This window comes from Impatiens glandulifera, chromosome 5 (assembly GCF_907164915.1).
Source record: "Impatiens glandulifera chromosome 5, dImpGla2.1, whole genome shotgun sequence".
NCBI lineage: Eukaryota > Viridiplantae > Streptophyta > Magnoliopsida > Ericales > Balsaminaceae > Impatiens > Impatiens glandulifera.
Window position 1 is genome coordinate 42,230,563 of NC_061866.1, and position 25,151 is coordinate 42,255,713.

General features: G+C 28.6%; 2 protein-coding genes across 2 annotated transcripts; both read right to left on the minus strand.

The window, feature by feature from the left end:
• Nucleotides 1-896: 896 nt before the first annotated feature.
• Nucleotides 897-2,418, minus strand: LOC124939398 (1-aminocyclopropane-1-carboxylate oxidase homolog 11-like). Its single transcript, XM_047479878.1, has 3 exons — nucleotides 1,733-2,418; nucleotides 1,240-1,561; nucleotides 897-1,151 (listed from the first exon to the last, which is right to left on the minus strand). Exons 1-3 carry the CDS (start codon nucleotides 2,416-2,418, stop codon nucleotides 897-899), a joined length of 1,263 nt encoding a protein of 420 aa, XP_047335834.1.
• A 9,162-nt stretch (nucleotides 2,419-11,580) lies between these two features.
• Nucleotides 11,581-14,306, minus strand: LOC124939222. The gene is made up of 5 exons (XM_047479723.1): nucleotides 13,975-14,306; nucleotides 12,359-12,473; nucleotides 12,180-12,269; nucleotides 11,982-12,080; nucleotides 11,581-11,906 (listed from the first exon to the last, which is right to left on the minus strand). The coding sequence occupies exons 1-5, from the start codon at nucleotides 14,040-14,042 to the stop codon at nucleotides 11,805-11,807; spliced, it is 474 nt and encodes a 157-aa protein (XP_047335679.1). The 5' UTR covers nucleotides 14,043-14,306; the 3' UTR covers nucleotides 11,581-11,804.
• Between the last annotated feature and the right edge of the window lie 10,845 nt (nucleotides 14,307-25,151).

Here is a 25,151-nt window from a genome sequence, read left to right on the forward strand (position 1 = left end):
ATTGTTCAACTTTATAATATAACTATTCAAGTAATAATTTTATATATGTTTTTAATATTTAATATATTTAAAAAATAATAAATAAAAATTCATATTTCAATCGGGTAATGAGGTACCCGTCGGGGATCGGATACCCGGCGAATCGGGCCGGGATGAGATACAAATAGATATACCCGTCGGGTTCGGGGATTAGTATACCGCTACCCGACGGGTAGGGTACCCGTTGCCATCCCTCGTGTCAACTTCTTGAAGACAAAATTTTGTGTCATATGACTTTTGCACCGCCTCCCAACAAAAATTGTCTAACTTATCAAGATGAAGTAACTCTCTCAAAATGTCTAGACTTGTGTCAACTTCTCAAGAGGAAATCTTGAAAATAGGTTTCCGGCAAAGAATCGTAAAATAGGGTTCCGGTAAAGAATTGTGAGTTTGTTTCCAAAACAATGTGAATGGTCTAGGGAGAAAAATCTTAAATTGAAAGAGATGAGATTAATGATGTAAAAAGATTATGACAGATGATGTGATAGAGCCGAACAAAATTAGGTTACAAACGGATCGGAAAAAGGAACCGAAAGGTCTTGGTTTGGAATTTTTTTTAAAAACAGCTTAATTTTAATAATAAAAAATTAAGCTTCATTTTGATTTGTTGACAAAGGGTTTGAGAATGAATATGGATTTGAACTTTTATATATGTATGTTTAAGAAAACTTATGAATAAAGTGGTTTAAGGTAGTTCAATGCTGTGAGTTTAATAAAATCTTAGCTATATAGCTTTTTTCCTATTTTAATAACAAACACATATTATAGAAATTAAAAACATTATGGTTACAAATTAAGATACGAATCAAACAATACAAAATAGTAGACTGGTAGCTAGGATCTGATATATATAAATATTAGATCAAGAAATTGTCCAAGGGTGATGTAGCAGCGAGCCCTTTCATGAAACGATACGAAACAAAATCTTTGACGGTGGCTTCCCTATAGATCGGAGGGTTATCCTCCGACAATAATTCCTTAATGGGTCCAAACTTGGTGGCGATAGTCTCTCCATAATGCTCTCGGAATAAGGCAGCCACCGAGATCCTCGGTCCCATTTTTTGAGCCAACACTCTATGAGTCCTACTCTTGAATTTGTTATTTGTGACCAACTACACATACATATACAACAAGAAAATTCTTAATTAATCATTAAATTTATGATTAGTTATAATTATTAATGCATGATTGATTGCTTGCCTGTAGAAGATCTGCAATGTTAATGACCAAAGCTCCATCTAGAGGCTTTACATCATGCCATTGATCTTCATAGAGAACTTGAAGTCCCCCGACTTTGTCTTGCATAACCATTGTGATGAATCCCGCGTCGGTGTGGGGAGTGGTGCCTATTGTTAGATCTGGTTCGGGACAAGCCGGGTAGAAATGTCCCAACAAGAAGAGTCCTTTTCCAACTCCCATTTGACTCAAGTGGTCTCGTTCTAACCCTAGAGCTTCGGATAGCAATTCAAACAACACGTCTCTAAATTTAAGGGTATGTTGAGTGTACACCATTATTATATCCCTGCCGTGATTAATTAAATCATTGAAAATTTTGTCTTGTTTTTTTAATTGTGAAAATTAGAATAAAAGTATTGAAATACAAGTTAACATTTGAATTAATCACAAAAAATGGATATAATAAAAAAATACACGTTAGCCCTAAGTTGCATGAAGTAAAATGCTACATTTATACCTGCATATTTGAGGAAACTCTTCGGGATTAGGCGGGAATGGTGTCATGCGACACCGTAGGCTATCCCTCCAATTGGCCGAAGAGGTCGAGAACAAGTCGAAGTTACTATTATAGGCAAACCTCTTTGTCTCGTCCCTAACATACAATTTTTTCCTCTCCTCGGGATCTTGCTCGTGGAATTTGCGCACTCCCTCGAACATCTCGTTCATTACATCAATTGGGATCCCATGGTTGACCACTTGGAAGAAACCATACACTTCCGATGCCTTTCCGATTTCTTCTACAATCTTTCTCCTACTTGTTGCATCCCGGTCCAAACCTTCAAGATCTATGACCGGGAAAATGACGGGGGAGGACTGGTTATGGGGAAATGTTTTCGTGTCCTGATGAAATATGCGAGGAACATTGGTGATCCCGGCCTCCACTAGGCCTTGAACACCAAGCTTGAGATTGTCAAAGGCTTGAACCTCGGCCTTATGGTCATAATCACCCGTGGGCTGAAAGCTCGGGACTGAAGTGTCAAGAGCTTGAGTCAAGCTCGACATGATCTTTGTGTTAGGAGGAGACTTATTGTTAGCCATTGGCTTCGAGTGATACGAAATTCTATAGCGAAATCCGTGTAATAGAGAAAAATCGCGAGAACAAGCCAGCTCAACCCTACCCGCCAAGCCAAAATTAATTGCCATAATCCTTTCTTCCTTCACTAGAGAAACTAGTGTACAAATTTGAATGGTGGTGAAGTGAATAGTGAATATGGGAATACAAAACTTCACCTTTATAAAGCCAAGAATATAATAGATCTATTTGAAACTTGCTAAGTTGGCAAAGGTTCTTTCACCTTGAATCTCGTTCATACAGCTTATCCTCACTAAACCATATAAATAAATTACCACAATGCATTTACATGTGTATTTATTATTAAAAAGCTCTTAGAAGATTTATATATATATATATATATATATATATATATATCAGATTTTGTTTCATAGTGTCTTTTAACCCTATATTTCATTTTTATAATCGAAATAATACTCTCAACATTTAGTTGATCGTTTGTTATTCATACCATTCGATTGTCTTAGTGATTTTTTTAAGTGATAGGATGAGATCTGAAGTTGTTTTATATTATTTTTAAAGTAAAAGTGATGAGTCTCCACTTGTTCTATTATATCATGCATCGTTACGAAACTTAATTGAGTTAGTCTTTAGAATCAAAATCAATAATTTGTAATATTGATGAATCTTTTCTATTGGATTTTTTCATTTTACAAATTTGTCATATTGTTTATTATATAGATTCTTATTTAATTGTTTTAATTTTGTAAATGTTAGTTTTATTATTTGTAAAAAATATTTATATGCGTAACACTTTATTTAAATTAAACAGAATTAAATGTTTATCAAATAAAAAAATAACAACATGAACAATAAAGAGAATGAAAACATAATTGATTTTTACTTATTGCGATCTGATAACATTTTTTTCCCCTAAGTTATAATTTTTTTTAAGACCTTATGAATATTCAAGATAGAATGAAAGCACAATTGATAGTTACTAATATTGCTATTTAATAACATCCATTTTATTTTCTTAAAAATGAAGTTTTCCACATAAAGCTAAAAATCCTTTAGAGGTTCTTCTAAATATTTTTAAAGAACTCTCTTCCAAAACATTGAAAGATAACCAGTTTAATTTTATAAAATTAATAATAAATGTAATATATTTATTATATTGGAGATCACAGTAAATAATATATAGTTAAATAATTCACAGAATTTATATGTAAAAATATAAATAATATGGAGTACAATTTATTTAATTTCATAAAATATATAATATAATTGAATTAGAAAATAATAATTTATAAGTCTAGGGTATCATGTCTATATCTACTTTTTGCTTATGGATAAACAGATCGCCACTTTTGGCTACCTCATTTTTATGTTTTCTAAATTTGGAAAATATGTTTTCACATGAACACTCAAGCTCTGGATAGATAGCGTAATTGAAAAATAAAAAAAAAATTACCAATAATAGACTCATAATGCAACTGACGACCTCACCAACACTATTTATACTCAAATTTTTAAAAAGAAATGAATTTTGGATTAAACCAAAGTTAATATTCTATTTTTTTAAAAGAGCTTAGTGTTATTTCATTAAAAAAATTCAAAAGAAGAAAAAAAATACAAAAGTTTAAAATCAGATCTAGACAATTTCTAAATTTCACAATGAAAAAGTAATTGAATTACTGACAACAACAACAATCAATTAGCGCCTATATCGTTTTTATTTTTATTCTACTTATGAAATTCTCAAACAAAATATCTCATATCTGGCAGAGCTTTCTATTCTCTTTATTCCTTTCGATTCCTCTATAGGATTGAATAAGTGCATTTCCATCTGAAGTTATATCTCTCCAAATATCTTCAACGGTTCTACTTCTTCCACTATGAGTTTTGAATTTCTTTCTTTCCAGATATTTTAGATTACTGCTCCAAAATAGCATTTCAACATACTTACATAGAATAATCTTCCTTTTGTTTTATTCTTCATCCACTCTTGGATTTCTTCCCATATTCCTGGAAAGTTGATGATGTTCATGTTTGCAGCATACCTCCTCCGAATTTGTATTACAAAAGAGCATTCCCCAAATAAATGGTTTATGCTTTCCTCAACTCCTGAACATATGACACAGTTGATATCATGAATGTTTATGTATTTTCGAATTCTGTCTTTTATTGTCAACATTTTCTTGTATATCAGCCAGAAAATAAATTGGTGACGAGGAATAATCTTTAGAGACCATACCACATTATGTCAATCTACCTCATGTCCTCTTGTTCTAACCATTTTCAATGTCTTTCCTGTAATAAACTTCTCATTACTTTCTATTTTCCAGCATATTTTATCATTTCTTTCATTGAGTTGTTTTTGCTTCATTAGGTTTAAGATTCTATCACCTTCTGAAATACGCCTCAAAAGTGAATCACATTTACCCTCATAGACGTCTCTAAATGAGTACTTGATGTATTCTTTTCTAACTTTGTTTCCTTCCACCATTGTTGACGAATTGATTATAATAACCACAGTCTGTGTTTGATGGTTATTTTTTATAATACATTTATTGAAATTAATTTGTACATTAGACCATTTAAAATTACACATTGAATTGAATGTATAAGGTTATTCTCTATTATGATATTAATGTATTTTAATTCATTGTAATTACCTTTACACATTGAATTGTATAATTATAATAATTTTCAAAATGACATTTTAATGGAATTAAATAAAACTAGCATGTAACTCGTGCATTTGTACGAGTAATGATAAAAAAACCGAGAAAAAATTACGATTAAAATGTGATAGCATTTTTAATTTACTCTTTTATATATATATATATATATATATATATATATATATATCCAAATTAACCACAGCTCTCGACCCGACAATCCGAACACTTTAAAAATTAAGTATCATTATATATATATATATATATTAGTTAGTTAAAAGTTGAACTTAAATTGTTAAAATGTCTTGCGTTCATCAAATTTGGTGTTGAATCTAAAATATAAAGTTTGATTAGTCTAGTTGATTAAAGGGTTGTACTTGTTTTGTTATGTTCCAAGTTCGAAACATACATATAATATTTTTAATTTATTTTTAACCGTTTTAAATTATAGGCGGGTCAACCCACAATCCGAACAAGTATCCATTTACTCTCACATATATATATATATCCAAATTAACCACATCTTTCGACCCGACAATCCGGACACTTTAAAAATTAAGCATCATTTTATATATATTTAATATATTTCTAATCATTTATAAAAACAAGATTTTAGAGTTATTTTATGACAATAACTCTATAAATATGACTTTGTTATCTTTAAATGTCCCTGAATTTATTTTTTCTATTAAGAAATTACATCATTAAATGTTTGGGAAGACAAAAAAAAGTTTTAGAAGAATCTTTAAAACTTGGACATCGTGTTGAAGACAATAGTTATAAGAGAAACGTTAAGGTTTCTCGACGATTAAATTGAAGTACAAACACTGACAGAAGGTATATTCTATCATACTTCCGATAGTCAATTTAATATTGATAAAGATTGTTTAAAAAATTATTCAACGGATTCTAATTTTAAAAATGTTTTCTCATTTGAAAAAGCAATTTTATTCCATATGTTCTGATTAGAATCTAACATTAAAATTTTTTTTAGCTCATTTGGGTGATTTTGTACAGCAAACTCAGGGTGCCTAGACACTTTAATAATGAAAAATAATTAAATAAAACAAATTTACAATAACAGCCTCATGATTCAACCAAAAAGTAACAACCTGATCACCTGCGACAAAATATGTATGATTGCATCATTTATTAACAAAATATGTACCTTGAGCTTCTAGTAACTTTTTATAATTTTTTTATTTTATTTTATTTGGTTTGAGTAATAAAAAGTTTAATAATTATTCTATCATTTAAACCGATGAGATAGAAAGATAAGAGAAAATATTAAATAAAATATATTTTAGTGTATAAAATGAATTATGAAATAAATGAGGTGAAAAGAGAAGGAAAAAAATAGATTTTAGGTGAAATTAAAAAAAAATTCATATATGCTTCAATGTTGTTTTAACAAAATAAAATAAAATTTATTTTATTATTATAATTTAACAATTAAATCACTTAATTTATTAATTAAAATATTATTATTTTATTTATTAAATTTTAATTTTAAATATATAATCACATTTTGATAATTTATCTTACAAAATCTTAAAAAATTTATTTTGTTTTTATCAAATAAGAAAGTTCAAACAAGCTCTTTGAGATACAATAATGTTGCTTTACATTTTTTTTTTTATCTTTTCCAATTTTTATCTTTACATTTACAATAACCTAATTAATACATCAAATTTTCTTTCCAACATATATTGTGAGACAAAATTTTAGAAGCTTCAACTTTGTAGCCTTCCCATTGGTAAATTTCCAGATAAATTAGCTTATTAACAGAAGTATGGTTATTATTGTAACTAGATTGAAAGTCATTTTTGCAAGATCTTTATTTTGTTTGTTCGATATTATTTTCAATGCTGAGTGTTCGAGTTTTGATTGATAATTTTATCATTTTGTGCTTCATTTTGTATGTTATGTCATTTCTAACTTACAACAATTTTTATAATAATTTGTGTTTAGTGTGGACAGTTTTTATGCCATTAATACGGGTAGATTTTTAATGAGTTAATTTTTTTATAAAAATATTTAAAAGGTATTAATATATAATAATAAAATATATGTTTTTAAATAAATGTATTTTAATATTTAATTAATTAAGTAGAGTGAGTATGCTAGAGACAAGAAATGATGTATATAATTATGGCTATTATTTTATAAAAAAAATCAATCAACAAATTATCATATTTGTTCATGCATGCTCAATCCATTTATTAATTGACACAGGTCAATTCTTAAAAAAAAAAAAAACACTCACAAATTAACCACAAACTTAATTATGGCTGATAATTTAAATAATAAAATAATATATTAAATTATTATATTTTTTTTTATGAGAAATAACATAATAATTTTAAACTATTATTAATTAATTATATATATATATATATATATATATATATATATATATATATATATATATATATATATATATATATATATATATATATATATATATGACATTGATATTATATTTACAAAATGAATTTAATATATCGTTTAGAATTTTAAAAAAAATTATGTATTAAATTATTGTTTATTATATATATATATATATATTAAATTATGATTAATTAAGTATTATTCATGTACAAATCATATATAACATTTTTATGTCAATAATTTAACTAATAATAATTTTATTTTTTTTTTAAATTATTGTGTTGTTTCCTCATAAATATATATAATATTATAACATTCATATATATCATTAATAAAAATAGGATTCAAGAAACCTCTAGCTACCATCATCAAGCTCCAATGTTTCTCACATTTATTGTGTGTTAATATTATATATATATATATATATATATATATTATAACATTCATATATCATTAATAAATATGATTCAACAACCCTCTACTACAATTATGAAGCTCTAGATGTTTCTTGCATTTATTTATTTTTTTATAAGAAATTCAATCAACAAACTTTAGATCCAATAAAAAGCTCTAGATGTTTCTCGCATTTTTAGTGGATCCATTTATATTGTCGGCACAATATAATAAAGTTTGTAAGAATAATTAACATGAGAGATTAAATGATTTCATGCATAGTAAGACATTGAATTTATATATTTCATACAAGATCAATAAAAATAATTAAATAATATTTAACAAATTTTAGTAAGTGAAATTTAATAATAACTGAAAAATAAAATATTTAAATAATGCAATAAAATTTTCAACTAAAAGTATTAGAATCTAATATTCAAACTCTTTGAAAAGGTGTAGTTAAAAATGTTATTAAAATTGTTTTATTATTTAATATTGCAACATTTTTTAAGAATTTATTTATTACAATTTCTAAAGAGTGCAAAGAAAGTTATATATATGATCATTAAATTTTGATATTTTTTAAAAAACTTGAAATGTTGTAATGTTTTTACTAACTTTGCTTGCAAAATAGAATATAAATGTCTAAAATATATTGATACTGATTATTAATTTTATTTTATCACTTTTATTACAACAATAATTACTAAAAGAAGTTATCAACTAAAAATTACAGTGTTTTTAAAATATTATAATTAAGCTTATGAGGTTTTGTAACCTAGTGCATGCAACTAATACATTATTACAAAATTTGTAATTTTGCAATTATTAAAAATAAAATAAAAAATGTTAAATAAATTATAAACACAATTACATTGAAGTTATTAATTCTGAACTCTAAAAATCAAACCACTAAGAACAAATTTGTAATACCTTTTATAACAAAATATTTGAGGAAAAATTCACAACTTAGTTGTCAATTTGAAATATATATATATATATATATATATATATATATATATATATATATATATATATATAGTCCGGATTGCTGGGTCGAGAACTGTGGTTAATTTGGATATATATGTGAGAGTAAATAGATACTTGAGTTGGATTGTAGGTTGACCCGTCCATAAACTTAAAACGGTTAAAAATAAAAATAAAAATGTTATAAGTATGATTTGAACTTGTAACCTAACTAAACGAGTACAACCCTTTAACCTACTAGGCTAATAACACTATATATTTTAAATTCAATATCAAATTTGATGAACTTGAGACATTTTAACAATAGTAAGTCTCGCATGTGCTACTTTAATGGTAGTCTTTACATTTTCCCTTTCACTCGTAGTATGGGGAAGAAGTGGACTCTAGATGTCAAACTAATTGAGTTGAGGAATCAAACTGTATCAATTGTTTTAGAGATCGTTCCGCAATGTGAGAGTTCCGCAATGTGAGAGTAAATGGATACTTGAGTCGGATTGTGGGTTGACTCGTCCATAAACTTAAAATGGTTAAAAATAAAATTAAAAATACTATCACATTTTTACCGTAATATTTTTTTTTACAATTTATTTATATTATTATTCGTGCAAATGCACGGGATACATGTTAGTTATAATAATATTGCATCAGAGTTTACCAAACACATTGAAGCTCTTAATTTTAAAGTCTAGAAATTAAAATTACTTGAACAAATTTATTTTGCCTTTTGTAGCCAAATATTTCAGCTCTATATTCAATAAAATAAGAATAATTAATTTGCATGTAACATCATTTGTTGAACGCAAAACTACAATTTATTTAGCAAAGTATAGATATATTATAGTTGTGAAAAACTCTGATGCAAATGAGCAATGGCGAATCAAATATCTGTTATATGTGGAGTGATTCAGGGTTCCCTTTATTTGAACTATGTTTCTATTTCTTGTTTGTTGAAATTTATAGAATCAAAAGTTCTAAGAGAATCTTCTAATATTATCAAATGAATTGATCCAATTCATTCGTGGAGTAATGAAGAAGAACTCGAAGTCACAGAATTTGAAGAGAGAGGAGGATGGGCCCTAAGGTTAGATGGTTTAGCTTATAACTCTACTAAATCCAAGGAAGTAGGAGTCTGAAAAATCCCAATTAGTCCGACTAACGAAACCACTAATCTGTGCTACAAACTTGCTTTCAAATGTATCAACAACGAAGCAGAATACGAAACCCCTCGTGGAATAGATAAGTAATCGAACAAAATTATGAGTTTTTTCAATATTAGAATGCTTGTTTCGAAAAATGACGCAAAAATGATTAATTATTTTATTCTATCAACCTATTTACAGGAAAAAACTTAAGCAGTTCAATATTGAATGCATTAAATATGTAATTTCAACTTTCTTTTATTAATAAGTTGTGAAAAAGGATGCTAAGGTTGGCCATATATATATTTATTGCAAATAAGGTTACAATATATTTTTAAGATAAACATTCAAGAAAGTTAAAAAATAAATAGGTTTAATGTCATTGTTTTTAGCTTATTTGTTACATCATTTGTATGATTTCAAATGCTTCATATTTCAGAAAAAGTATAACATAAAACATGAAATATATATATAATGATATGGAGCAAGAATATAAGTATAAATTGAATAGAGTCAAAATCAATATTTTCAAAAAGCAATGTGTATGGTAAAGCAAACCAGTTTTAAATTGGCCCAATTTAAAGTGGGTGGAAAAGTTATCTAATTTTAGTTCCACATTTGGGCTACCTTTCATAGAAACAAAAAAAGTGGGTGAAATTTTACACTCTACTCAATCCAAGTTTAAAGAAAAAACTTTTCTAATAAGAGATCTTTATGTTGTGTTTTCTAGATTTTTCTTAATCCACAAATAATTTAAACCCACCCAAACCAAATCATGGATATGTCTCTAAACCACCACAATAATAACAAATCATGGATATTTTTTTTCAAGAAAAAGAATATCTATTTATTAAATTTCAAAGATGAAAAAAAATAACCAAGAATTTTGAGATTTATTCAATGAAGAATTTGAAACTTACCTCAAAACTCAATTATATTGCCCTTTTTCAATTCTTGCAAAGATTCGTGCTGTTGTCTATGATTTTGAGTTTCTCCTAGCTTCTAGATTCACCTAGTCTTTCATGTGTCCCCTTGCAGAAAAAGATTGGTCCTCATCTCGTTCCCAATAAAACGTTTCCAATATCAAACTCCCGCGGGACTGTAATCACGATCGGTATCTTCACCGACGAAAACAAAGAGTATGGCGGTCAAGGTAGAATAGTGGTTGAGTACGTTTAGGTATGAAGAGAAATGGTGCGCATATGAATTAATTATTCTTTTTAATCACGCTTGAAAAAAATATATTTTCTTTTCGCGTGTAAAATCATAAAAAAAAACTTTTACTTTTATTTGTTAAACTTAAGTGGTTAAAAGAAATAACTAACACATTAAAATACCCTTTATTTCATAAATTATAAATATAAAAAAAGATTATAATAACTTAATTATCATTTCAATTAAAAATCAATAATAACACAAAATCAAACTAATAAGAGACTTCTTTCTGGTAACATCACTAACTCTCTTTGTTTAACATCCATTTGGCAGTTATGCACAATGTCTACCTACTTGCCATTCTTCATATAATACACTTTTTTTGAATGAATAAAAATGGATATAATTAAGACAAATTGGGCCATTTAAATCTTAATGTAAAAAAAAGATAGAGTGAATAATCTAAGATTTTACAATCATGTTTTAATCCCTTCATTTTCACCTTACCCATCTTTCTTTCTTAGTTAAAAACATATACCAAATAAACAACAAAAGAAAGAGCCTCTTCTTCATAAACAAATGTTCCTTAAATTCAAAATTTGCCTTCATTTAAATAAAACCGGTACATTCAGAGCTCTACTAAGGAGACAAGAAAGAAAGAAAGTGCAAGCATACAAAAAGAAATTTAGAAAAACCAGATTTGGTGACATTTCGAACACAAAAAAAAAACAAAAAAGATGAAAAAACTGCCCATACTTGGCCTTCTTTTTAGACTGTTTTGGATTTTGGAGCCTTCTTCTTTATCAATCTTCTTGGGATTGAATTCTTCATGCCAATGAAAAAGAGAGTAGCCCCAAACAATGCCAGATTCTGCGCAAATTATGATATTGAGAAATAATATTTACTAAGAAAATTAACAAGAAACGAACATGGTTGGGGCTTTACCTGAGTGAACTTGACAAAAAGTTGAGAATATTCTCCCTTATCTGCTTCATAATTGTAGAAATCGTAGATTATGGGAGTAGCTATTAGCTGATGAAGAAGCTGAAAAACAAGAGAACATATAATTGAATTGACCGATGATCCATTACAAAAACAAAAGAAAAAAATGAGGTTGTTGAGAGACTTAGGTTACTACAATACCAGCAAATAAGCTCCAATTGAACTCCCAAAGATGAAAAGGAGGCTACCCAATCCTTTCAAAGCTATTGAAGCTGCAACTATGTACTTGATCTGTAAACCAGTTCAATTACTAATTTCATTCTCTAACAAATTAAATAGCAATATTATAAGACCAAATCATGCTTGTTCTATTTTCTTACTTCCAACTCGGGCACAACTATCCCACTATGAGTAGTGACATGGTTAGAGAATACATTGAACTTGGGTTTCAAGGCTTTCGCTGCAGGCCCACCATTAACACCGAATTCATTGAACCTGAAAAAGAAGGGTATGAAGATAAAGTTCTGTCGGGTTTGCTCGTTTTAAGTGAATTGAACTTAAGACATGATGATATCAACAACAACACAATTGATGATTTTGTTTTATGGAGGAAATTGAATAGAAAAACCAACAAACACAACTATCAATTCAACCATGGCTTGATGGTTGAATTGTTCAATAAACAAAGTTGAGATCATGTGTGTAAGACTTGGTGGTATAGACTCAATATCTATTTAATACAAAATTTAACATTTCAAATTAAAAACCCAACAAACAGAAGAAGAAGAAGAAAAATATTAACAATAATCCTTGTGTCAATGAAATTATTCCAACTTTTACAAATTTGGCACAAGTTGCATAAGCATTATAAAAAACAACCTTACCAAAAAATCCAAACTTTCTTTTTAAGTTAAGGTTTGTATTAAATAATGCAAAGGGTGTCTAAACCAAGTTCAAATCTTAAACAAGACTACTGCAAATTGTCAATCATTCTTCACATAATTGAAGTAATAAATACTACCAACAACTACTGCAACATTTTCAAGAGTAAATTGAACTTCTACTCTAGTATGATCACTATAAGTCACTCAAAATTTATTTCTTTATATGTTAAAACACAATTGTAAGAAGTAGAAACAAGAGATCACTTCCATTCAATAAGTTTTTATTCTTCTATATTTTACCTCATTTTGCCTCCCTCCAAACTTACTAACTTATACAATTAGTAACTAACAACGTACCATAGTCATACTATAAATGAAATTAGATATAATATGAAATACCATAGCAAAAGGAGCACATTTTCTCTATGTAAAAAGAAGCAAATGAAATGTAGAACAGTCTATAATAAGGTTTGAATATTAGCCAACTATAAGAAATAGCAATCCATCTATTTACCAAACCATTGCTTCTCTTATTACCAAATTCTAAGTTCTATTTACATAGTGCAGAATCATATTTAAAGCTAACAAAATCAAATAGATGAAGACAGTGCAATTCGTTAATAGATCCCACAAATTCATGTTTTCTCCAAAATTTTGCAGGAATTTAGATCACAAGGTAGACAGACATTTTCTACAGATCAGTCTTCTTTTCTGAATCAAGTTCTAAGCTGAACCTAATAAGTTGAACTGAATCAGCAATAAGCAACCCATTGTTGTGTTTTTGAGGAAAACTATAAGGAAGAATCCTACTTTCAAAGAAAAGTTTCACAACTGCATCGCCAATCCAACATGGGTTAAACAACCCATATGAGTCACCAATTGCATCTCCAATCCAACATGGATTGATTCAGAAAACTGAACCCACATAACAATTATCTTCCTCATTTGCTTGTTCAATACTATTGAAGATACAAATGATTAATTTAATTAACACCCAGACAAATTCAGGTTGAAAAAAAAAAAGAAGAAGAAGGAACCAGGTGATCAAATAGAAGCAAAACAAAAATCAGATCTGATTAATCGAGCTGAAAACAAGAAATCTGAGAGCTTACTCTTGCCATGCTGAGAGGATGAACACAGAGACGAAGAAAATTCTTCCAAGGAAAGACACAAACGCCATTGATGCACAGAGTCTTTATCTCGCCGAATCTGGTAGCTTTCTTAGTCTAAAATTAAAGACGGGAGATGGGTTATATAGAAAACAGAGGCAAATGGGTGCTTGGTTAAATTTGCACACAGATCTATCTTCTTCTTCTTGTGTAGTATCGCTGAATCATAAAGCAAAACAGGAAGTCAGTCAGTCAGCATCCTCTGCACTCGCGAATAAGATGAAAATGGAGTACTCGCCGTTGTGAACGGGAAACACGTCAAGCCAGCCAATCACGTTGCGTTGCGTCGTCTTTGGACAAAAGTTTCCATTAAAAAAGCTCTCTTTTTCTAGGTTAATTAACTTTTCATTTCAATCTTCATTAACATAAATGCAAGACAAAAACCTTAAAACCCCAAATGGATTTTTTTAATTAGTCAATCATATTAAGTTAAAACAAAAAATTGTTTTTAAGAAAATGTTACTCTCAATTTTCTAGCTATACTGATATTATTTTTTTTAATAATAAATTTTATATTTTTTATTAATACGTTTTAAGTTAGAGTAAAAGTCACGATAATATCCTATATTAAAAAAAACCACTCAATTTTTACATCTTAACCAAAGAGACGATATAAAACTTATTTTTTTCGCTTAGAGTACCACAATTTTTTAGAGCGTTATTAGAGTCTTGAGAAACTTTTATAATTATCAATTTGAATGTAACTTCTTCTACTTAATGTTTGTTGTTGTAGATTATATATTGTGTTATATTTTGTTATTTGAAGCTGATTTTAATTATTAATTCAAATATGATTTCTCATAAAACAAAATTAATTAATGAATACCATTACTCTAATTATTTTCTTGAAACCAATTTTAATTTTAAATTTTCCTAATGTTTTGCACTTTGATCTTAGAATTTTTATGATTTTTTTAAAATCTTGTTAAATAAAAATGTGGGTTATTTAAATTTTTATATAAATTATTAAAATACTTTTATATTTAAAATTCAATATTTAATAATAAATTAAGTAATTTAATAATTAGAATAATAATAACATAAATATTTTAAAAAAATATAATAATGATGATACATTGTCTGTATGTGAAAATAATTGATACGTGTCTTATATTCGTGTGTGTGTGTCGTTGACAGCCAAATATTTGATTGATTTGTTGTTCTCATTCAAAACCCATTTCATTTTTTATTTTTCATATTTACCGGTGTTAATGTAAATGATTTGGTATTATAATTTACATGAATAATTGCAACCAAACATGATAAGAAAACATGAATGAGTCATTAGAATGAACAAGTATAAATTCTTTTATGATTAAAAAAAATTAGAGTATAAAGGTGATATTACCCCCTTCTTTTTATATTTTTTAAATTTAATTTATTATTTATTTATTTAATTCTTAAAAACAATGACAAAACTTATATTTATCTAAACGTTTTATCCATAATTTTTTTTATATTTTTTTAAGCCTAACCCTAAATTGTTTTTTAAGTCACAAAACTCAAATTTTTGAATTCGTCCTTAGACTTATACCTATCTTTCAGTTGACATAATAGATTAAATCCAGAACTAAAAAAGAAATAAGTTCAGGAATAGAAATAAAAAATAAATAAATAAATAAAATAAACGAAAAGGAGAAGAAAAGAAAAAAATAGTTTTTGATATGGTTATTTTGGTGTACACGTGTTTGTTTCTGGCCATTCGATATTTATTTTAGTCAGCTTCCTTAACAATGTCTCCCTCTTCAAATATTCAACGACCACGACAAATTCAGACAAATCTCTTATGAATTTGACCACATTCCACCAGCGACTCTAGATGTTGGAAGCCTAGAGTCTCTACATCTTTCCAATGTTTGAAAGTATTCCAATGTTTGAAGGTCTTAAATACCTCGCTCTTATGTCTCAGAAGATACAACCAGGTCATCCTTGAGTAATCATCTATGAATGTTACAAAATAGCTATAACCTCCTATACCTTTAACTTGAGTAGGACTTCAACAATCAGAGTGGATATAATCTAGTGTGCCCTTAGTTTTGTGAACTCCCTTACTTAACTTACTGCGATGATTTTTCCCGAAAATGCAGTGTTCACACAACTCAAGGTTGGTAACCTTGTGGCAAGATAGAAGATCCTGTTTGGACAAAATTTGCACCCCCCTCTCCCCCATATGTCCAAGTTGCATATGCCACAACTTGGTTACATCAGGGTGTCGATTCACAGATTTGGATGCGACCGCAACAAACCTGTCAGCGTCTTACCTTGTAGTATATACAAGGTATTCTGTTTGATACCTTTTAGTATTACTTTTGAACCTTTACTGATGCACAATGTTCCTTCTTCATCACTAAACTTGAAACATTTAACATCTAAAATGCCTAAAGATATTAAGTTCTTCTTCAGTTGAAGAACATGCCGAACGCTAGTTAGAGACCGTATCTTATCATCATCAGACAGAATCTTGATAGTCCCAATACCCACAGTTCTATATATGGCATCATTTCCCATGACAACGTTTCCACCATCATAATCTTCATAGGTATCGAACCATTCTTTGTTCGGACTCATATGATATGAACACCCTAAATCCAACACCCACGTATCAATAGGGTGTAGAGAAGCGTTAGCTACAAGCGCAATGTCCTCCTCCACAGGGGCGGAGCTAGGATGAAAAATTACCTGGGACTGACTCCAACTTGCATCTCAGATGTAATTTTTTATGCTCCGTTTTTTTTTCAATAAAATTTCCACGATTATTAGAAGATGGAGACTCGTCATTCCCTCTCAATGCACATGCTTGCAAAGTGAGTCACCGAGTGTTTTCAATAGTTGTTGTAAGCCGTAATCTGTTATTTTGTTTTTCATCTAAAGACTATGCGTTCAGTACTTTGTCAATGTGACAAGGAGATTCATTAGATTATCAAGATATTCATCTGCCCTATTATGTGGTGAAATATTACATCCTATATGCATAACAAAAGAGCATATATCCTCATCATTAACTCGCGTTCAATATTTGAATCCATCTATTGTAAATGTAGGTTTTTGGGGTTGCTTATGTTCAAACAAGAAACATGGGAAACAAAAAGCATCATCTTTCAAAGGAGAGTATTCTAACTAAGTAAATTTCTTAAACCAATGATTTTGGAATCGTCGATTTTGATTTTCAAATTTGGTTGGCGGGTACTCATCCTTAATAGGTTGATATGACCTCATCTTGATATAAGCTCGTCTAATTTCATCCCTTTGATTAAAAGGATATTTCGATATCGGAATACGTAATGATGGATCAAGTTTAAGAGAACTTACATCAACATCAATTCTAGATTTTGGAATCGTCGATTTTGATTTTCAAATTTGGTTGGCGGGTACTCATCCTTAATAGGTTGATATGACCTCATCTTGATATAAGCTCGTCTAATTTCATCCCTTTGATTAAAAGGATATTTCGATATCGGAATACGTAATGATGGATCAAGTTTAAGAGAACTTACATCAACATCAATTCTAGGAGATTTGTTAGGTTCTTGAATAGGGATATCAAATTCTTTATTTAAATACTGAATCAAACCAATGTAACTATTTTAACTTGTTTATAAATATTAATTTATATTTTCTTATAAATTTTTGAAATAGTTTAAAATTAAGAAATATAAAATACTATTATTATTTTAATTTTTATATTTTACCCTTATAAATAATTTGTATTATTAATTATATTGAAATAAATAAAAAATAATATATAATTATTATATAAATATAATTTTAAAATAAATAATATTATTATATGATTTACATTATTTTATATATAATTTTTTATACTTTATTTATATAAATAAATCTTATTTATATACTATTATTATAAAATAATATATTAATAATAATTATAGATGATGCGTTTTATCACCTGACCTCATCCTCACAATTTAGTTAAATAACCAACTGGGCTAAGGGTCATATGTCAAATAAAAATATAAAATTTTTTATTTTAAGATTTTAATTTAGGTGGGGCTGGAGCCCACCCTAGCCCATGCATGGCTTCGCCCCTGCTCCTCCGAGTCGGTGTCTCTGTCTTTATGTGTTATAGCAGCCATAGAATATTTGCCCCTTTTCTTAGGACAATTATTCTTCCAATGACCAGGTTCTTTATAGTAATTACAGATGTCTTTAGCACTAGAGCCCTTAACTTTGTATTTTTGATCCTTCTTCTTTCCAGACCCTTTGTAGTTGACTGTGCTTTGCTGACAATTAACCCAGATGTTTGACTATCTACAATTTCACTACTCGCCTTATGACACAGCTCTCTAGTATGAAGTGCTGACCGAACTTCCTCTAGAGTCATAGTGTCTTTACCCACAATGAACGATTGAACAAAATTTTCAAACGAGTTGGGTAAATATACCAACAGAATTAATGCAACATCTTCATCTTCAATCTTAACATCTATATTTCTCAATTCAAGTAATATAGTGTTTAACTTATCAAGATGTTCACGAAGAGACTTATCTTCAAGCATACGAAGACTAAATAGACGTTGCTTTAATAACAACTTGTTAGTTAGTGACTTTGTCATGTACAAAACCTTTAACTTCGACCACATACCGATTGCGATATCTTCATCTGATATCTTAGTAATCACTTTACCATCCAGACAGAGTAAAATTGTTGAGTGTGCATTATCTTTCAAGACCTCAACTTCAGTAGTGATTTTACCAGAGGTAGACTCCTTTCCAGGACCTGCAACTATCTTCGACTTTTCCTTCGACAATTGTGCCCAGACGCCTTGTTGTTTAAGCAAGACTCGCATTTTGATCTGCCATAGACCAAAACTGTTTCGCCATGTGAATTTTTCAATTTTTAGATTCATTGAAGACATTTTCTCGCCAGAAAACAAATAATGATAAACTGATCGGATCTAACCCGCTCTGATACCAATTGTTGTGCGGAATAAAAGAAAGTGATGAATAATAAAGTATGGAAAAACAGATGAAAATAGATTTCTTATTGTCAAAGATAAAAAGATTATAGCAAAAGGAAAAAGACTGCAACTATAAAATTCAGAAAACAAGAAAACGTAAATATTAATTTAATTAAGCATAACTGTAGAATAAATGTGATGTAACGAAATTCATATAAACCACGGACAATCAATAGTTGATATTAATTCCTATACTAAAGGCAGGTCGTTACACAAACAATCATAGTTATCTTTAGTCACCATGGTATGTAACTGTTTTTCGATGGACCCGACTTTATTCTCCATCCACTTGCATACTTTTGTTAACGAATGGTTCATAGATTCTACATATACACGTAGGGAATCGTTATCCGATTGATGTCTCGTTTCGACCATCGTGAGGATCGACGACCCTAATACCACTTGATACGTTTTTCAAAAATTTGAAAAGAGAAAACTATCTCGTGGGAGCGATGAAGGTCAAGAAAGGTTAGAGAATATGAGAAAGCAAGATTGAGTAGTTGCTCTCTCATAAAAAAAAATGCTTGGTAATCATGCATGGAGAATGACTCAGTATAAATTCTCATAATATTCTGTTACGGTTACAACCATCTTCCATGACCTAATAGAATATATGGCCATAATTAAAAAAAGAAATAAGTTCAGGGACGGAAACAAAATGAAATAAAAAATTAAAAAGGAAATAAAAGAAAAGGAAAAACAAAGAGTTTCTTCATCTAGTTATTTTGGTGCCTCCACGTGTTTGCTACCCATTCGACCTTTATTTTAGTTAGCTTCCTTAACAGACTACATGTCATAATTTTGTAGTAAACAAATGTGAAATTTGGCTTAATTGGTGAAAATTTTATAGTGATATAACTTTACTCTTTCAAACTTCTAAAAATAAAAATATGGATGCAAATGTGTTAATATATGATCCAATTTCTATTTTAAGCTCGAATTTGTATTATTTTTATTAAATAAAGTTTGAATTTTGAATGGTGGTATATGAGGCTTCAACCTATAAAAAAAATATTTTAAGGCTTTTTTCAAATGGACAAAATATGTGATCTTATTTTAATGTATCATTTTTGATTATCTAATTAAATTGTCACGTTTTAAAATAAAATTATATTTAAAGACGTTTTGAACGTATTTTATAAAATTGAGTATTATTTTTGTATTATTTTCGAGATTTACACATTATAATTTGTTAATTTTGGTTTGAGTGACTAAAAAAAGTGTAATCTAAAATAAGATTTGAGAAATTTTGAATAGAGATATATAGATTTCTTATTTATTTTTCAAATAACTTCATAACGACATAACATTGTGCACGGTCTACCAATTTGAACATATTTGAGTTTTAAATTGAGTATTTTTTCGAGATATACATATTCAAATTTGTCGAATATGGTTTAAATGACATAAAGAAATGTGTAATGTGTGAAAATATATTGAAAAATCGAAAAATAGAGAATTGATATTTTATTTATTCAGATTTAGTAAAATAATTAAGAAAATAAAACTTTTATTCGTTTATGAAAAAAAAACTTAAATTATTAAAATTATGATAGTTAGAACTCATATAGCACCATTCAAATTCGAGCCTATTTTATAGAACGATGTCAGTTCTAGTCCCAAATAGCAATTGTTTCTCCACTTTCTTAAAATTATTTTGTTTGTAATGAAGTTTTTTTATATTCAATTTTACCCCATATATATATATATATATATTTATATTGTGTGTATTAATTTCAAACAAATATTTGGACGTTAAATAGAACCTAATGGGAAAGAAAACTAACTTTAGAATAATAAAATAAGAGTAGTGGTAAGAGAAAAGAATAAAAGATGAAGTGACGTAAGAAAAAGTAGAAAGTGAAGATAATTTTTTTTTATTAATCAGTGTCACGTCATTCTCTCCTATTTTCTCTTCTAAACTTCTTTTCCTTGTCATTTTTCATAAAAAAAAAAAAAATTGTTTCAATCTTTTGACAGTGATAATTCTATGTATTTTTATATTTATTTAAAATTTTATTTTTTATAAATAAAATTATCACAACTAATTATGATAATTTGAGTGAAAAAGAGTAAGTAAGATTGTCAAATATAATTATTTTTAAATGAATTTAATATATATATATATATATATATATAATTTCACTAGTAAAAAACAATTATTAGACTATGAATGATTTATTTATAATTTTGGAAGTGATTATTATTAAGCAATTTTTTATACTAAATTTAAGTTTTTAAATCTATTTGAAATGCTTCAATTAATCTTTGTCTAAAATAATGTTACATATAAGGGTGTGAAAATTTGTTTGAAACCTTTAATACTTTTCTTAATAAAGAAAAACGTGCTAAAATAATTAATTATCTATACTCAATCACTTCTTTCTCATTAATATATTGATGTCATAACCAGCCAGCTGCTCTTTTAGAAAATTATTAAATAAATGTGTAATCGTGTAGTACAATTCAATGCATTTTAAATTATTATTATAAAATAATATTAATATATGCTTAGTTTAATTTGAAAAACAGAAATAACAATAAATAATACTCAATGCATTTTGGTTGCTGAATTTTGTTGAGATTGTAATTAAATTTAATGGAATTTTGTCAATTTAATTGGCTATACAAATTCTTAAGCAATACATTACATTATTTGAATTTGAATTTTCATTTGAAATGTCTGGTACTTTGAATTCAAAATGGTTACTGATTTTTTATTTAGTTTACTAGCACTCTGAAATTCTAATTCAAATAAAGTCAAATTTGATTATTGAAAATCTTGAGTTGCCATATTTGATTTTATTATTTTCGTTATTAATAATACATAAAACAAATCAGTATTCAAAATGATCAACAGAAGAAAAAAAACCAACTTAAAAAAAAAATAATTCTCCATTTAGTCTAAATAAATTACAAACATATCCTAATAATTAAAAACGCTGAGAAGCAATTGATTATTTTCTTCTTTGATTGTTCATTTGAATATTCTGAAACAATAATATATATTTTCTTGGATTAGTTTAGAGGAATAATCAACATAATTTGTAAGAAGATATGAACCAAAATAAATATATTTTGTACACTTTTTTACAAAATAGATATTTATTTTTTAATCTATTTTGTATCACAAAACCAGAAATAAATATTATAAATTTGTGTATTAACTTTAATTTTAAAATTATTTATAAATACACCTAAAGAAAAACAAGACTCGCTATGGGTTAAATGGGTTCATTCGAGATTCATCAGAAAGGAAATTAACGTCGGAGTTCGCTTATGAAATTATGCAGCGAGGTTATTCAATTGTCACTAGACTTAGAATAAAGGCCAGAGCTATTATTACAACAACTGCCGATGCGATCACACCAAGAAAGACTAGAGAAATAAAGCTTATCGGCAAATGCACCTATATTGGCAACTAATCACGATCGGTGTTTTCCTCCTCGGAGTTTCATCGCCTTTAGTAGCTGTTTAATATGATTTTTTGGGAACGTACAATTTTAAGATAGAAATGGCATGGACCCTTAAAAAAATTCTGAAGCTCAAAGATAGTGCTGGTAAGATGATCAAACTTCAGATTGGAAATGAGAACAAAACTATGTTTTGGCATGATCCCTAGTTCGAGGATCACCCTATTATTCATAATAGTGTCAACTAGATACTGTCCAACAAGTTAAAAACGGGAAATGATCGAAATAACTTTCTGAGGGGAATTTCAGAAGGTTCAAAGATCCTCAATACTCTGTCTTCTTGTCATTTTAAAAATTGTAAATATTCTCGAGTTTGGAGTGTTGAAAATGAAAGCGGGTTTGACTCGGGATCAGCATGGAATATTGTTTGCGATAAAAGGGAGGTGGTTCCATGGTCCCATTTAATATGGTCCACGAAAATTATTCCTAGACATCAATTCATTTTGAGGTTGGCGTTCCGTGAAAGACTTAACATGCACAATTGAATTAAGAAGTATATGAATATCTCGGATCTCAACTGCCTTCTTTGTATGGAAAATGAGGAGACCATTGATCATCTCTTTGGAAACTGTCCATTTGCTTCATTGCTTTGGGGTAAGTTCTTCACATTAATGAGTCTCCTTAGCTTCCCAAAAGAATTGACTGATACGAAGGAAATGACAATCATCAAGACAAAGAGTAATGACTTTAGTTCAAATGTCTTCAAGTGTTTATTCGCAAACACTGTTTATCATATTTGGATGAAGGGGAACGCAAGAGTATTTTCAAGGATTCGAAATGATGTGAAGTTTATTTGATAAAAACTCACTCATTCGAACGTGAAGGCGAATTCTAACTTGTGAAAGAAATTGGTTGATTTGTCAAAGATGCAACATTACATATGAGAAAGTCACCCTACTTCTTTTTTAATACGCTCTAAGCTTCGTTATTTGCGTCCTTCACTTTTGTTCTCATTCAGGTTGTTCTTTATGTTTTCATCTTGTTAGTTCATTCATTTTTTTGTAAAGGCTTGTTCTGCTTGAATCTTGAACTCTTGTAATCCTTTACCTTTTTCGGATCTTTTTATTTAAAGACATTATGTCATTTTCTAAAAAATATATGTTTTTAAACGGGCATATAAAATAAGTCAAATGACCATCCATTATGAATTTATGATCACGTTCAATTCAAATAAAAAATGTTAAATCAATCTTTTTATTAAGAATATTTGAGTTAGGTAATGGGTTAGGTGAACACAAATTAACACGATATTGGTACATAACAACTCTCATTTGGGTCGTGGTTTAAACACGACACAATTAAATACGAGGCGATACAATCACGAATTATACGATAATGATACGATCACGGGTCGACACGACAAAAACACTGACACACCATGAGCATAAACACGACACGAGTACGAATCTACATACGAAACAACATGAACACAACTAGTCATATGACTTGAACATAACATATGTCAACTATAAATTAATTAATTTTCTATCCACCTTTGTAAGCACTAAAAATCGACACTCCAATTTATAATATTAAAATAATTATTTTGAATTATTTTTAAATAAATAAGATCAGTATAACTAACCTCATAGCCAAAAATCAATTTAAAACAAATAATTATGATTAATTATTGTGCTAATTGATCAAATAAATTAAAAGATAAGACCAAAATAAAAATAAAATTATTTGGGATAAATGTTGTACCCATATTATCTCAAAATAATTTAGAATGAGTTGTTGTATCAATTTCATTTAAAAGAATTATTTATTTAAATCCTAAAAAAAATGGTAAAATATTTGCCATTTTTATTATAATATTTTGTGTATTTAAAAAAATCAAAATTAAAGTCAAAAGGGTGAAAGAAAAATCAATTTCATATAAATCTTTAAGGTTTTACAATAAAAATAAATTTGAGATCCGGTGTGACCGAAATCATAAAAATTGGTTGCAACAGGAACCGCGTTCATCGGATGGACACTAGAATTGCATCCAACACCCTAGAACACTCCGCGTAGTCTGTTATAGTCGAGAAGAAGCGTGTGCGAGGCACCGAATCAGCTAACCGAGTGTTAGCCTCGTTAGCCTAGACACTAACGGAATTCCCGGTCGCTAACAGACCGTAGACGGAACGCCAAGACGCGCATGAAACAACGTCGTTTCATGCGCCACTATCCTCTTCAACGCGATCGCCGGAGAGATAAGGATGAACTGTCGTCTTTGATTTTTGTAACTTGGAATTCCTCCGTTAGTCCACCATTTCGGCTCATTTAAAGCCTAAAATAATCACTCTATGATGGTGATCATTTCTACCTATCAAAATATGAATGAATTATCCTTATTCCAACGACTTCAACCAAGAACAGCCAAAAGTTATTAATGACTTTTGACCTATTTAGGCCACTAGAAGTCTCCGACCGACTTAGGAAGGTTATAAATATCTTTCCTAAGTAATTTCGAAGCTAAGGAACTAACTCGTATCCTTTAAATCGAAGAAAATTAAAAATCCGCCATTAAAGCTTGAAGCTTTTGGATTTTTCGAATTTTCTATTTGAGGCCTAAAAGCTTGGATCGAAGCATCCAGAAAGCTTCCATAAGGATCAAGGAGTGTTCTCCAATCCTTGGTAAGGTTAATCACCCTGTAATTCATATTTACAGTTTGAATTTAAAA

Coding starts and splice junctions, on each gene's coding strand:
- LOC124939398 (XM_047479878.1), bottom strand. CDS start 2,418: ATGGCAATTAATTTTGGCTTGGCGGGTAGGGTTGAGCTGGCTTGTTCT. Junction 1,562..1,732: donor GAGTTTCCTCAAATATGCAG/GTATAAATGTAG, acceptor TAATCACGGCAG/GGATATAATAATGGTGTACA. Junction 1,152..1,239: donor ACATTGCAGATCTTCTACAG/GCAAGCAATCAA, acceptor ATGTATGTGTAG/TTGGTCACAAATAACAAATT.
- LOC124939222 (XM_047479723.1), bottom strand. CDS start 14,042: ATGGCGTTTGTGTCTTTCCTTGGAAGAATTTTCTTCGTCTCTGTGTTC. Junction 12,270..12,358: donor TAGTTGTGCCCGAGTTGGAA/GTAAGAAAATAG, acceptor ACTGGTTTACAG/ATCAAGTACATAGTTGCAGC. Junction 12,081..12,179: donor CAATTGGAGCTTATTTGCTG/GTATTGTAGTAA, acceptor CTTGTTTTTCAG/CTTCTTCATCAGCTAATAGC.